Genomic DNA, 12,521 nt, shown 5'->3' with positions numbered 1-12,521 from the left:
TATCTTTTTATTTATACTTTGGTTGCTCTGCTACTGCCCACCATGAAAGCTGGAGTGCCCAGTAGGGGGCGGTAGGGAGCAGTTGACCACCACTAGAGGGCGGTAGGGAGCAGGTTGACCGCCACTAGGGGGCTGTAGGGAGCAGGTTGACCAGCGCTAGGGGGCGGTAGGGAGCAGGTTGACCAGCGCTAGGGGGCGGTAGGGAGCAGGTTGACCACCACTAGAGGGCGGTAGGGAGCAGGTTGACCAGCACTAGGGGGCTGTAGGGAGCAGGTTGACCAGCGCTAGGGGGCGGTAGGGAGCAGGTTGACCACCACTAGAGGGCGGTAGGGAGCAGGTTGACCGCCACTAGGGGGCGGGAGGGACCAGGCTGACCGCCACTAGGGGGCGGTAGGGACCAGGCTGACCGCCGCTAGGGGGCGGTAGGGAGCAGGTTGACCAGCGCTAGGGGGCGGTAGGGAGCAGGCTGACCAGCGCTAGGGGGCGGTAGGGAGCAGGCTGACCGCCGCTAGGGGGCGGTAGGGAGCAGGCTGACCGCCGCTAGGGGGCGGTAGGGAGCAGGCTGACCAGCGCTAGGGGGCGGTAGGGAGCAGGCTGACCAGCGCTAGGGGGCGGTAGGGAGCAGGTTGACCAGCGCTAGGGGGTGGTAGGGAATAGGTTGACCAGCACTGCCATAAAGCAATTAGGATGGCAAGGGTCATTCTGTGTGGAAATCACCAGCACTTTAAAAAGAAATATTTTAAAGACGATTCATTTCAGAGAGGCGGGGAGGAGCAGGAAGCATCAGTTCCCATATGTGCTCTGACCAGGCAAGCCCAGGGTTTTGAACTGGTGACCTCAGCATTACAGGTTTACCCTTTATCCACTGCGCCACCACAGGTCAGGCATTAAGGTGTTTTTAAACATTGCAATTTTGTTATTTGTTAACATTCGAAACACAGTAGCTCTTTAGGTGTTGACCTTGGATGTTGCGGCCTTGCTTAACCCACCCAGTAGTTACTGTAGCTGTTCTGAGGGCGGCAGGGTTTTCTGTGAAGACGAGGGTGGCGTCTCCACCACCACACCTCACCACTCCCAACCTTCATACCCCGCCTGTGCCTGCCGCCCGCACTGCGCCAGCCGGCGCGCCGGCACGTGGAGTGGGAGCCGTGGGGAGGTACGCGGGCCTCCTGCCCCACCTGGGGGCCGCCAGGTCTTTCTGTCCCTGTCGGATGGTGGCTCTGGGCTGTCTGGCCAGAGATGCCCTTTGTTAGCGAGGTCCAGGGGTGCCCTTCTCTTGCGGGTTGGTGGTGATTTCTGTCATGGGGGACCTGTGATCTTGTCACATGCCGTTCTTCCTGTGCTGGTGCTCATGCGGTTTCCTCGTAGTCCGATGGGTGAGTTTTCAGAAACTGAGCTCTAGACCTGCCCATCGAGAATGTTGGCCTGTACAGAAGGGTGTGATGTCAGCAAAGCCCTCCTCCCACCCTCGCTTCCGTTCTCTGGTGGGGCCTGTGTGTGCGCGTCTGTGTGCACGTTAGTGAGGCTCATAAACACAGCATCCAGGCGGGACCCGGGATGTGCTGCTCTGAACCGCTGTGGCCCCCTGGTCTCATCAAGACCGAGTGTCGTCTGTGAATTAGGAGACGAAGAAGGGGTGTCCGTCCTGACTCTCAAGCTGTCCTCACCTTTGACTCCTTCCCTGGGGTGTGTGGGGGGCGGGGCCCCCAACTGAAGGTCAAAGGAAGGGGGGGGGAGGGTGCATTTCTTGTTTGTTGTGTTGTGCTGTAATCAGCAATTTGTGATCTCTCTCCTGATCTCTGGCATTCGACAGCCCGGGCAGCACAGACGACCCTCATGGGCACTCCGGCCAGGCTGACGAGAGCCTCTTGTTTTGTTTAACTTGGCTGTTGGCCTCACTTACCCTGGTTGGTTGTGTTTGTCGCTGGCCTGAGGGGTGTGGTTTTAAATAATTTTCTCTCCTCTGAACATCAGATAAAAGAGGTGTGCTGGTGACTGACTTGGGCACTGTCTGTGAAGACGGCCTGCCCAGGCCTCCCGGGGCAGTACTGGGGTGTGTGCCCCAGGGGAGGCTCTCCAGCCCACGCCCACGGAGCCAGGGCCACCGGAGGGCGATTGTAATGAAAGGTTGTCATGCCCCCTGCCGGGAGGGGAGAGTTTATCACCAGTGTTATCGTAGGACGGGAGAGTCATGTTAACTTTGGGGTTAAGTTATTATGGGTCTCCTTACACCTAAGGCACGTCTGAGTTCGTCTTAGACTTCTGTGTGAGGAGGCCACGTGTGCCCTTTTCTGGTGACGTACCACCTGGGGCGTCAGGGCCCTTGACTGCATCTGCACTGAGGGGCACACAGGCCACTGTCCTCTAGCTCTTGGGGGTGTGGGCGTGTTCGCTGAGGGTCCTCGCCGTAACCCTGCTCACTGCCTGCTTGGTGTCCGTGCGCCCTGTCACCTCCCGGGTGTCTTGTCTTGCCCTCTGCCTGGCCAGCTGCACACGCCCACGGCATATTCACGCGACCCGCAGTGCTGTGTCCTTCCCACTGTCTAGACCAGGGGTCTCCAAACTTTTTACACAGGGGGCCAGTTCACTGTCCCTCAGACCATTGGAGGGCTGCCAAATACAGTGGTCCTCTCACTGACCACCAATGAAAGAGGTGCCCCTTCCAGAAGTGCAGTGGGGGCTGGATAAATGGCCTCAGGGGGCCGCATTGCGGCCCGCGGCCGTAGTTTGGGGACGCCTGGTAGACCCTGGTGGCCAGGACTGAATGCCCAAGAACGTGTGGGTCTGTGGGCGCGAGGCCCTGGGGTACGTTGATAGCAGGGGTCCCATCGCCACGGGCTCATCCCCAAGCTCCAGTGTAAGGCAGGGAGCTGGCACGGCACCTGTTCACATGCCTGTGCCTCTCCGCCCCCCACCCCACTAACCGAGGTCATTCATACCCCTCGACTCTGCGTCTCTCGAGAGCAAAGTGTGCCCCGACTCCGGTTTTTATTTTGACAAAATTTCAACTTTGTAGAAAGACATCCCGTGGACAGCTCTGCCCTCTCCCAAGTCACCTGTTGTGACCACTTTGTCAGAGCTGTTTGGTCTGCAGCTGGCACGGGGTTGGTGTGTGCGGGTGGCAGCCTGTGCCTCTGTGTGCGGTGGGGGGGCATCTGGGGTGCCGGGAGCTTTGGGGCTCCGTTCAGAGCAGCTCTGCTTCCAGCAGCAGCTGACACACACACTCACCCACTTACGCGTACCGTCACACAGTCACACACACACACTTGTGTAGTAGTGCACGCTGACACGTGCAGGCAGGGCGCTCCGGGGTGGCCAGGGTGGATTCTCCTCCGCGTTTTCCACGGGGCCTGGTGGTCTCTGCCCTGGCCCCTCTTCCGGCGTCTTCAGTGTCAGGGTCAAGGTTCGAGGACAGCTTCCTTTTGCACACGTGTAATTGTGCACATGTGTGATTGCCTTTGTACCATGGTCTTTTCAGGTTCTCTGCTGTCTGACAGTACTCGGGACCCTTGTGGGGGGTGAGTGGATGGCTGGGGTCTGGTCCCTGCTCCTGCCATTATGGCCTGAGCCATTTTTGCGGGTGATGTGCTCTCCCAGGGTGGGAGGAGCCCCTGAGCCGTGTGTGAGAACAGCGTGTGTGGGGCTGTGGGGGGCCAGCTGTGCTGAAGTGCATACCCAGCAGGACTCTTCGGTGGAGGGCCCCAGGCGAGTGTGGAAGTGCCTGAGCACATCTTCCTTCTGGACGCACGCAGGAGGCTGGTGTGAGGGGGCAGAGACCGACAAGCTCCTGAGTCCACCCTGCACTCGGTGTATCAGGGAGGGGAGGATGCACTCAGTCCTCAAGGCCTGGGGCCGTGGCCTCTCCGAGGGCTGCTGCTGGCTCTGCGTCCGCGTAGGCCGCGGCTGGGCCAGCCTCCCACACGAGCGGGCAGCTGTCAGGGCCGGCTCTGTCCGCTGGCAGCGTGGCCGTGCTGACTGCGGGCGGAGAGCTCGTGCTGCACAGCACACTTCAGACCTGAGCTTTCCTGATGGTGGAAACTAGAGACAGCCCAAATCCCACCAGTAAAGGAATTACAAATACATTTTCGGTGAAATATTGTGTAGCCATCAAAAAACGTTTTTTAAAAATTTTTTATTGCTTTTTAGAGAGAGAGGGAGGGAAACACTGGCTTGTTCCACTCATTCATACACTCATTCATTCGTTGGTTGAGTCTTGTATGTGCCCTCTCTGGGAATCAAACCTGCAACCTCAATGTGTCATCGGGATGATGCTCTAACCACCGGAGCTGCCTGGCCAGGGCATCAAAAGTTGTCTTTGAAGAATGTTGAATGACATGAAAATGCTTGTGATATAAGAAGTTTAAAGAGGAAAATACAAAACTGAACACAAACAAAACGACCTCAGTCCTTACAGCCTGCAGCATGCACGTGGTGCACACGCGTGTGGGGCAGAGTGGAGACAGGGACCTGGGCAGCCCCGGGACCCAACGCCTGGGCTTCCACGGTGCACACGTGTGTGGGGCAGAGTGGAGACAGGGACCTGGGCAGCCCCGGGACCCAACGCCTGGGCTTCCACGGTGCACACGCGTGTGGGGCAGAGTGGAGACAGGGACCTGGGCAGCCCCGGGACCCGACACCCGGGCTTCCACGGTGCACACGCGTGTGGGGCAGAGTGGAGACAGGGACCTGGGCAGCCCCGGGACCCGACACCCGGGCTTCCACGGTGCACACGCGTGTGGGGCAGAGTGGAGACAGGGACCTGGGCAGCCCCGGGACCCGACGCCTGGGCTTCCACGGTGCACACGCGTGTGGGACAGAGTGGAGACAGGGACCTGGGCAGCCCCGGGACCCGACGCCTGGGCTTCCACGGTGCACACGCGTGTGGGGCAGAGTGGAGACAGGGACCTGGGCAGCCCCGGGACCCGACGCCTGGGCTTCCACGGTGCACACGCGTGTGGGGCAGAGTGGAGACAGGGACCTGGGCAGCCCCGGGACCCGACGCCTGGGCTTCCACGGTGCACACGCGTGTGGGGCAGAGTGGAGACAGGGACCTGGGCAGCCCCGGGACCCGACGCCTGGGCTTCCACGGTGCACACGCGTGTGGGGCAGAGTGGAGACAGGGACCTGGGCAGCCCCGGGACCCGACGCCTGGGCTTCCACGGTGCACACGCGTGTGGGACAGAGTGGAGACAGGGACCTGGGCAGCCCCGGGACCCGACGCCTGGGCTTCCACGGTGCACACGCGTGTGGGACAGAGTGGAGACAGGGACCTGGGCAGCCCCGGGACCCGACGCCTGGGCTTCCACGGTGCACACGCGTGTGGGACAGAGTGGAGACAGGGACCTGGGCAGCCCTGGGACCCGACACCTGGGCTTCCACGGTGCACACGCGTGTGGGGCAGAGTGGAGACAGGGACCTAGGCAGCCCCGGGACCCGACGCCTGGACTTCCAGGAGGCTCGTTCTCCTCGTGGCCCAGGAGGCTCGTTCTCCTCGTGGCCCAGGAGGCTCCATTCTCCTCGTGGCCCAAGCTTTCTGTCGTGAACTGAGAGGAAACTCAGCTATGTCCTGTCCGCTCGCTCAGGGGCGTCACAGGGACCCCTGTGTGGGCTGGCTGGCTCTGGTTCCAGGTGGCCCGAGGGCAGAGGAGGGGGGCGGGGACAGTGGCCTGTGGGCTGAGGGCGCCCAGTGCCTGGGGCATCGGGAGGCTGCCCCCAGGCGGAGTGGGAGGCAAAGCCCTGGGGCGTGGCTCTGGGCATTCGTTACTTGCCTTTGGGAGTCGACCATGTTGGTGGGAAGGTGACCCTGAAGGGTCTGTCAGGTGCGACCTTTTCCTACCCTGGTTTAAAGGCCTGTGGTGCAGCCTTCCCTGGTCACTGCTGAGATGAAGCCAACAGAGGGTGTGTGGTGTGGGAGGCACATGTCCGCCGGCCTTGGTGGCCTGTGAGGGGCAGTGGCACACGCCTGTAGAGTCCCTTCCCTAATGGAGTTAGGAGGGACAAACGTTCCCAGGAGGGGGCGCTGCCTACAAGTGCAAGTTACTCTTCACAACATTTATCCAAAATTCTTCAGACACATTTTGAGACAAAGTTGCGTCTCTTTGCTTTTGCATGAATAGATACTGTATAGTTATGTGTCTTTTCGAAATGAGTGATTATAACCAGTTTACAAGATCCAGAACTCTGATACTGTCATCAAAGCAAGGCGTCTGATGCTGCTGTTGGTGTTCTGTGCTCCCTGGGCCACCATGTGTGTCTGACTCTTGTCCTGATTGTGATACATTGTAACCAGGGAGGGCAGAGGAAAGCACATCCCCAGTGCAGCTCCAGCCTGCCCACCCCTGTGCAGACAAACTTCCTTTCCGTATGTGTGCATGTGCGCGCGTGTGTGTGTCGGCCGCGTTTGCCTTTGCGTTGGGGCTGGAGCCGTCATCTCTCCTGCTCACTTGTGTACCCGCTCGGGGCTCAGGGATACTTCTGATGCCTGAGAGGCTAAGTCACGTGGTCACTCTGGCGGGACCTGTGATTTCCCCAACTTCTGGTCTGACCGCAGGCGAGTTGTGAACAGCATCTGTGCTCTTTTGCTTCAGTAGTATCCTAACCGCTCTGCAGCCCCACGAATACTTAGCTTTCTGTGGGTGTAGCTTTTAGGCAGCACAGCATCTGGTAGTTAGTGTGTATACAGTGGGGTGCCCTGTTCGCCGGGTGACGTGGAGGTGGGAAGTGGAGGTACTGCAGCCTCATTCGGCCCTTGTCCTGCTGGCGTGGCTCTTGGCATCCAGAGTTCTGACTAGGAAGGAGCAGGGGTCCCGCGTGGACGGACGAGGGAGAGCCATGAATGGATGCGGCTGGAGCGGGCGGCGTGGGCTGCGACCAGGCTTGCTCTTCGGTGGTCTCCAGCGCAGCATGGGCCGGGGTGGGGGCTGTGCCGTCCCCCTGTGTCCACAGCAGCGTTGGTGACTGCACGGCTATCGGGGCTGTGCCGTACCCCAGTGTCCACAGCAGCGCTGGTGACTGCCGTCCCCCAGTGTCCACAGCAGCGCTGGTGACTGCTGTCCCCCAGTGTCCACAGCAGTGCTGGTGACTGCACGCCATCTCCAGCTGCCTCCTTGCCTGCCCCACACGCTCCTGGTGTGGGGATTTCAGCAGCCTCGTTTCTGGTTTGCGGAAATTTTGTAATTTACGCGTGGTTTATTTTAAAAGGGATGTTAATGGGCATAAATGGGATTCTTTTGGATCGAGAATTGTAGGTGTGAGCTGGGGAGGCTGTTTCTCTGTGTGGTGCTGGGTGCAGAAGAGGCAGGGCCGGAGCAGCACAGGTCTTCCCAGACTCCTGTCTGGCTCTCGGGATGGGGTGGCGGTGGCTTTTCTTTCCTGAGGGCAGCATTTTCAGCTGTGCCCGAGGGGAGCACAGAGGCTTGGCCGGTGTGGGAGTGTGACGCCCCCTGCTGGGCCGGGAGGTCTCACCGGAGGGGAGTGTGGACCCCGCCTGCAGCTCAGCCACGGACTCCCACGGGAATTAAGGCGGAGCGAGACCCTGTGCTCCCGTGGGCACTGCAGCTGTGCTGTGCTCGCACGCTAGGTTTTGGAGGTAAAATTGATGCCAAGCGTGTGTGACTGGATTAGCGTTTGTGTGATGTAACTCAGGCCCGTGAGTGTGGGTGCTTCTCCTTGTCTGTGGGTGCTGCGGAGGCTCCCCGTCCACCTGGGCTCTGCCCTCCCACACCCAGAGGGGCAGCTGCTGGAGGCAGGTCTGGGGTTTCCCAGGACAGTGGCTGGAGAGCTCAGGGTGTGGCTGCAGGTCTCGGGCAGAGCTGGCTCTGAGGCTCCAGCTGGACCTGGGAACTCTTTCCTGTACCTGCTGCTTTGTGAGCCCTGGGCCAGCTGTGTGGCGGAGCGTGTGTGCCCGTGGGGACTCTGCCAGACCTCTGGTGGCCCTGGGCCTCTCTTCCTCCTCTGGAGTGGGTGCGTGTCCTGTGGGCCAGCAGGGTGGCTGCGGGCCGCAGCGCGGCAGGCGGAGTGTCCTGCAGCGGGGAGGCTGACTGCCCCTGGAATCCCGTGGGACAGAACCCGTGTGGTGCCCCCAGTGGGGAGGCTGGCTGCCCCTGGAATCCCGTGGGACAGAACCCGTGTGGTGCCCCCAGCGGGGAGGCTGGCTGCCCCTGGAATCCCGTGGGACAGACCCGTGTGGTGCCCCCAGCGGGGAGGCTGGCTGCCCCTGGAATCCCGTGGGACAGAACCCGTGTGGTGCCCCCAGTGGGGAGGCTGGCTGCCCCTGGAATCCCGTGGGACAGAACCCGTGCGGTGCCCCCAGCGGGGAGGCTGGCTGCCCCTGGAATCCCGTGGGACAGACCCGTGTGGTGCCCCCAGTGGGGAGGCTGGCTGCCCCTGGAGTCCCGTGGGACAGAACCCGTGTGGTGCCCCCAGCGGGGAGGCTGGCTGCCCCTGGAATCCCGTGGGACAGACCCGTGTGGTGCCCCCAGTGGGGAGGCTGGCTGCCCCTGGAGTCCCGTGGGACAGAACCCGTGTGGTGCCCCCAGTGGGGAGGCTGGCTGCCCCTGGAGTCCCGTGGGACAGAACCCGTGTGGTGCCCCCAGTGGGGAGGCTGGCTGCCCCTGGAGTCCCGTGGGACAGAACCCGTGTGGGGCCCTATCCCGGCCACCGTCCGCAGCAGGTGTGTCAGGCACTGCGGCCCCGTCTGTCCGCAGAGCCATGGCTCTGGGGCTCTGATGCAGGTGTCCTTGATCCCTAGGTATGGTCCTCGTGCGCAGTGAGAATGGGCAGCTGTTAATGATCCCTCAGCAGGCCCTGGCCCAGATGCAGGCCCAGGCCCACGCCCAGGCCCAGCCTCAGACCGCCATGGCGCCCCGCCCTGCAACCCCCACAAGTGCCCCACCTGTCCAGATCTCCACTGTCCAGGTGAGTGCGTGCGCCTGCCCAGGGCTGTCTGGTGGGCGTCCTGCCCCATCGTAGGGTGGGCGATGCCGGCGTCCAGGGCGGCCCTGCTTGGGTGGGCCATCTCTGAGCCCATGTGCAGTGGCCCTTGGCCCAGCCCCACCCTTCTCTCTGTGACCACACCATCCTGTGCCTCAGTCTCCTCTTCTGCACAGGGAGCCAGTGCTCACGCCACAGGGCAGCTCAGGGACCGAGCTAAGACCCGACGTGCTGAGAGGAGTGGATAGCGCGGACACTGAGTGTTCACTGCTCATTGGGGGCAGACAGAGCTGGACAGGCTGTGTCCTCACCCCCCCCCCCACACACACACAAGCACCGGGGCCTGTGCGGGGAGGACAGAATCTGATGCTGAAGCTGTGCGGCTTGTCCCCAGGGTCCGGGCCCGGGCCAGGGCCACTGTCCGTGGTGTCTGCCTGTGCTGCGTCATTCCCTGGGCCCAGCTGGGGGGCTGGCGAGTGACCGGAGCAGAGACTGGGGGGCTGGCGAGTGACCGGAGCAGAGACTGGGGGGCTGGCGAGTGACCGGAGCAGAGACTGGGGGGTTGGCGAGTGACCGGAGCAGAGACTGGGGGGCTGGCGAGTGACCGGAGCAGAGACTGGGGGGCTGGCGAGTGACCGGAGCAGAGACTGGGGGGCTGGCGAGTGACCGGAGCAGAGACTGGGGGGCTGGCGAGTGACCGGAGCAGAGAATGGGGGGCTGGCGAGTGACCGGAGCAGAGACTGGGGGGCTGGCGAGTGACCGGAGCAGAGACTGGGGGGCTGGCGAGTGACCGGAGCAGAGACTGGGGGGCTTGAACGCTCCCATCTCCGTGGTTTCAGCTGCTCCCTGTGGCGATGCCCTGCCCTGTGGGGGGCCCTGTAGCTGGTAGACTCAGTGCCCGTTCCTGAAGGTCAACCAGCTCCGTGTCCCAGACTGTTCGGTTCAGTGTGAGCAGACGGGAGGGTCCTCGGCTCACAGCTGTTGGCTGTGCGTGTCTTCGTCTGACCGTCAGCATTTGCTGCCATTCTCCTTTCAAATCAGTGTCACTGTCACCTTGCTCAGGACTAGAGCTGTCTTCCCGTCGGGGCTAAGGTGTCTGTGGGCCACCTGGACCACTGTCTCCTTTCTTCCCTGTTCCACAGCCCTGTGGCCAGTCCTCAGAAACAGGGACAGGTGCTCTTACTGCCTTTGTTACTTTCAGTGCTTGTGAACAAGGTCACAGGAAGTCCTCAGGGGACCCAGTTCCCAGACACATGGGTTCTTTAAGGACCATGCCAGTAGGTTTGATAAGGAAGTCTGTGGCATTGTCATCATAGACTGCGGATGTTGAGAGCCTGCACGCTCACTTTGGTGGCACTGAGTTGGGTGGCTGGTGGGGAAGTGATGCAGTTGTCTGTGGACACTCAGTCCGGCCCTCTGTTCGGGGTCAGTGTGGGTGCTCAGGGGTGGGGAAGTCACTCACACTGTGGCTCCTTTCAGATGAGTGTTGCTTGTTTTCCAGGCACCTGGGACCCCTATTATTGCCCGGCAGGTGACCCCAACGACCATAATCAAGCAGGTGTCTCAGGCCCAGACGACGGTTCAGCCCACTGCTGCGCTGCAGCGTTCGCCCGGGGTGCAGGTGAGGCGGGGTCCTGGTCACGGGCTGGGCGCCCGCACGGGTGTGGGCTGCGGAGCAGCGTCCTGGGAGGAGGGCGTCCCCTTGGACAGGGGTTTTCCTCTGACGAGCCACACAGGCCGGGGCAGTGTCCTGCTCCTTGAGCCACACAGACGGGAGCACCAGCAGCACTGTTCACGCTTCCCAGTGTCCCAGAAGGATGATTGAAGTGTTGCCTTTCGAGGCAGCTCTGAGGTGGGAGGCCTGGTGCAGAGCTGGCGTGAGCCCGGTGCCCATGAACGCACGGCTGTGGTCACGCTGCTGCCACATCCCCGGGCTCCTGTGCGCGTGACTCTCACAGCAGCGGGCTGCTGTGCTCAGCCTCCAGCCGCCCGGCCCAGGAGAGGCCGCGTCCGGCCAGTCCGGCGCCCTCGTCACAGTGGAGGAGAGCCGGGCGGGGCAGCAGAGGCCGGGGCTCGAGCTGAGGTGCAGGATGGGCGAGCGCGCGAAGCAAGTGCAGGTTTCACCGGGCGTCTGCGTGGACCAGGGCTGTGCATCGTCGCGTCTCCGATCTGAGGGCCCAGGGGCTGGGGCGTGCTGGGAAGGGGGTCTGCAGGGGCCCAGCCCCAGGCTCTGTCCCTCTGTGTCCCGCCCGGCGTCCTTCTCCTTGGGGTCGCCGTGGAGTCAGGGCTGTGCACACTCGGGAAGGTGCACCCAGGTGCCAGAAGCTTCCGGGACGCGGGCGTCAGCCTCACGTGCAGTCTGCTCCGCATCCTGGCTGCCATGAGTGGCGTTTCTAGGGGCCAGTGAAGCACAGTCTGCCCTGCCCCGCTGCAGGGCAGGGGCCGTGGGTCTCCACGGCGACGGGAAGTGGTCAGCAGCAGGAGCAGGCGTGGGGACAGGTCTCTGAAGGAAACTCTGGGTGAGGCGCACTCTGCTGGCTCTCCGCTGCCCCCCGCTGCCCGGAGATGGCCGCGAGGAGTGCTCTTTGCATCTTCTCCGAGTGTGAGTTTGGTGTTTGCCGGTAACAAGGGTGACGAACGAACGAAGCATGCTCCATATTCATGTGCAAGAAGACGAACTGTGAAGAAGCCCGTCGGCACCTGAGCCCCAGGCTTCCCCTGAAGCTAGTGTCCGAGCCTGGGCCACCGCGTACCCGCGAGCCTGTCGGGTCCACCCTGCAGGGTGGCCGCTTCTCCTCGCTTGGACACCAGATGCCGAGCACCAGGGCCACCGCCCGAGGCACGTGAGGGCGGCCCTGCCTCTGCTTTCAGACGTCGTAAGAAGGGAGCGTTGAAAACACTGGAGGCTGGACTGTAAACCGGAGGACCAGTTCAGAACACCAGGAACTGCGTTGTGGGTGTGCTGCAGACCACCCTCAGGGGCCTGGCCACGGCGGTGCGGAGGACCAGTTCAGAACACCAGGAACTGCGTTGTGGGTGTGCTGCAGACCACCCTCAGGGGCCTGGCCACGGCGGTGCGGAGGACCAGTTCAGAACACCAGGAACTGCGTTGTGGGTGTGCTGCAGACCACCCTCAGGGGCCTGGCCACGGCGGTGCGGAGGACCAGTTCAGAACACCAGGAACTGCGTTGTGGGTGTGCTGCAGACCACCCTCAGGGGCCTGGCCACGGCGGTGCGTCTGGCCGTCCACTGGCCCAGCAAGTAGCCCTCTTGACTGCCTCCCACCCTTCCTCCTGCTGCACAGAGCTCTTCCGTGCTGCCTCTCGGTGACACTGGCAGAGCAGGGAAAGGCCGGTCTGGCTGCGAGGGGCCAGGGCCACCCACCCACACCGCCCCCGCCCGCGGAGGGCTGACCGTGAGGACCTTGCCTCGTCACCGGGCGCTGTGCAGGCCGGACGGTGGCCTTTGGCTCTAGTTTGTCTGTTTAGTTTTGCCCTTTCTGAGGACGGGGTCTGGCTTGCATACTGCAGGTAGTTTGTGCTGCTCGATGCCTGAGAGCCAGGCTCTTTCCAGCGATGGGCTTTGATTCT

General features: G+C 62.4%; 1 protein-coding gene across 1 annotated transcript in view; it reads left to right on the top strand.

The window, feature by feature from the left end:
* TAF4 (TATA-box binding protein associated factor 4) overlaps positions 1 to 12,521 on the top strand; it is a 67,266-nt gene that overhangs the window by 32,631 nt on the left and 22,114 nt on the right. The window contains exons 3-4 of the mRNA XM_066237077.1: positions 8,750 to 8,916; positions 10,433 to 10,552. Of these exons, the coding sequence (XP_066093174.1) occupies positions 8,750 to 8,916; positions 10,433 to 10,552 (287 nt within the window). The remainder of the gene's footprint in view (positions 1 to 8,749; positions 8,917 to 10,432; positions 10,553 to 12,521) is intronic.

Source organism: Saccopteryx bilineata, chromosome 6 (assembly GCF_036850765.1).
Source record: "Saccopteryx bilineata isolate mSacBil1 chromosome 6, mSacBil1_pri_phased_curated, whole genome shotgun sequence".
NCBI classification, from domain to species: domain Eukaryota; kingdom Metazoa; phylum Chordata; class Mammalia; order Chiroptera; family Emballonuridae; genus Saccopteryx; species Saccopteryx bilineata.
This window is presented reverse-complemented; position numbering and strand designations above follow the sequence as displayed.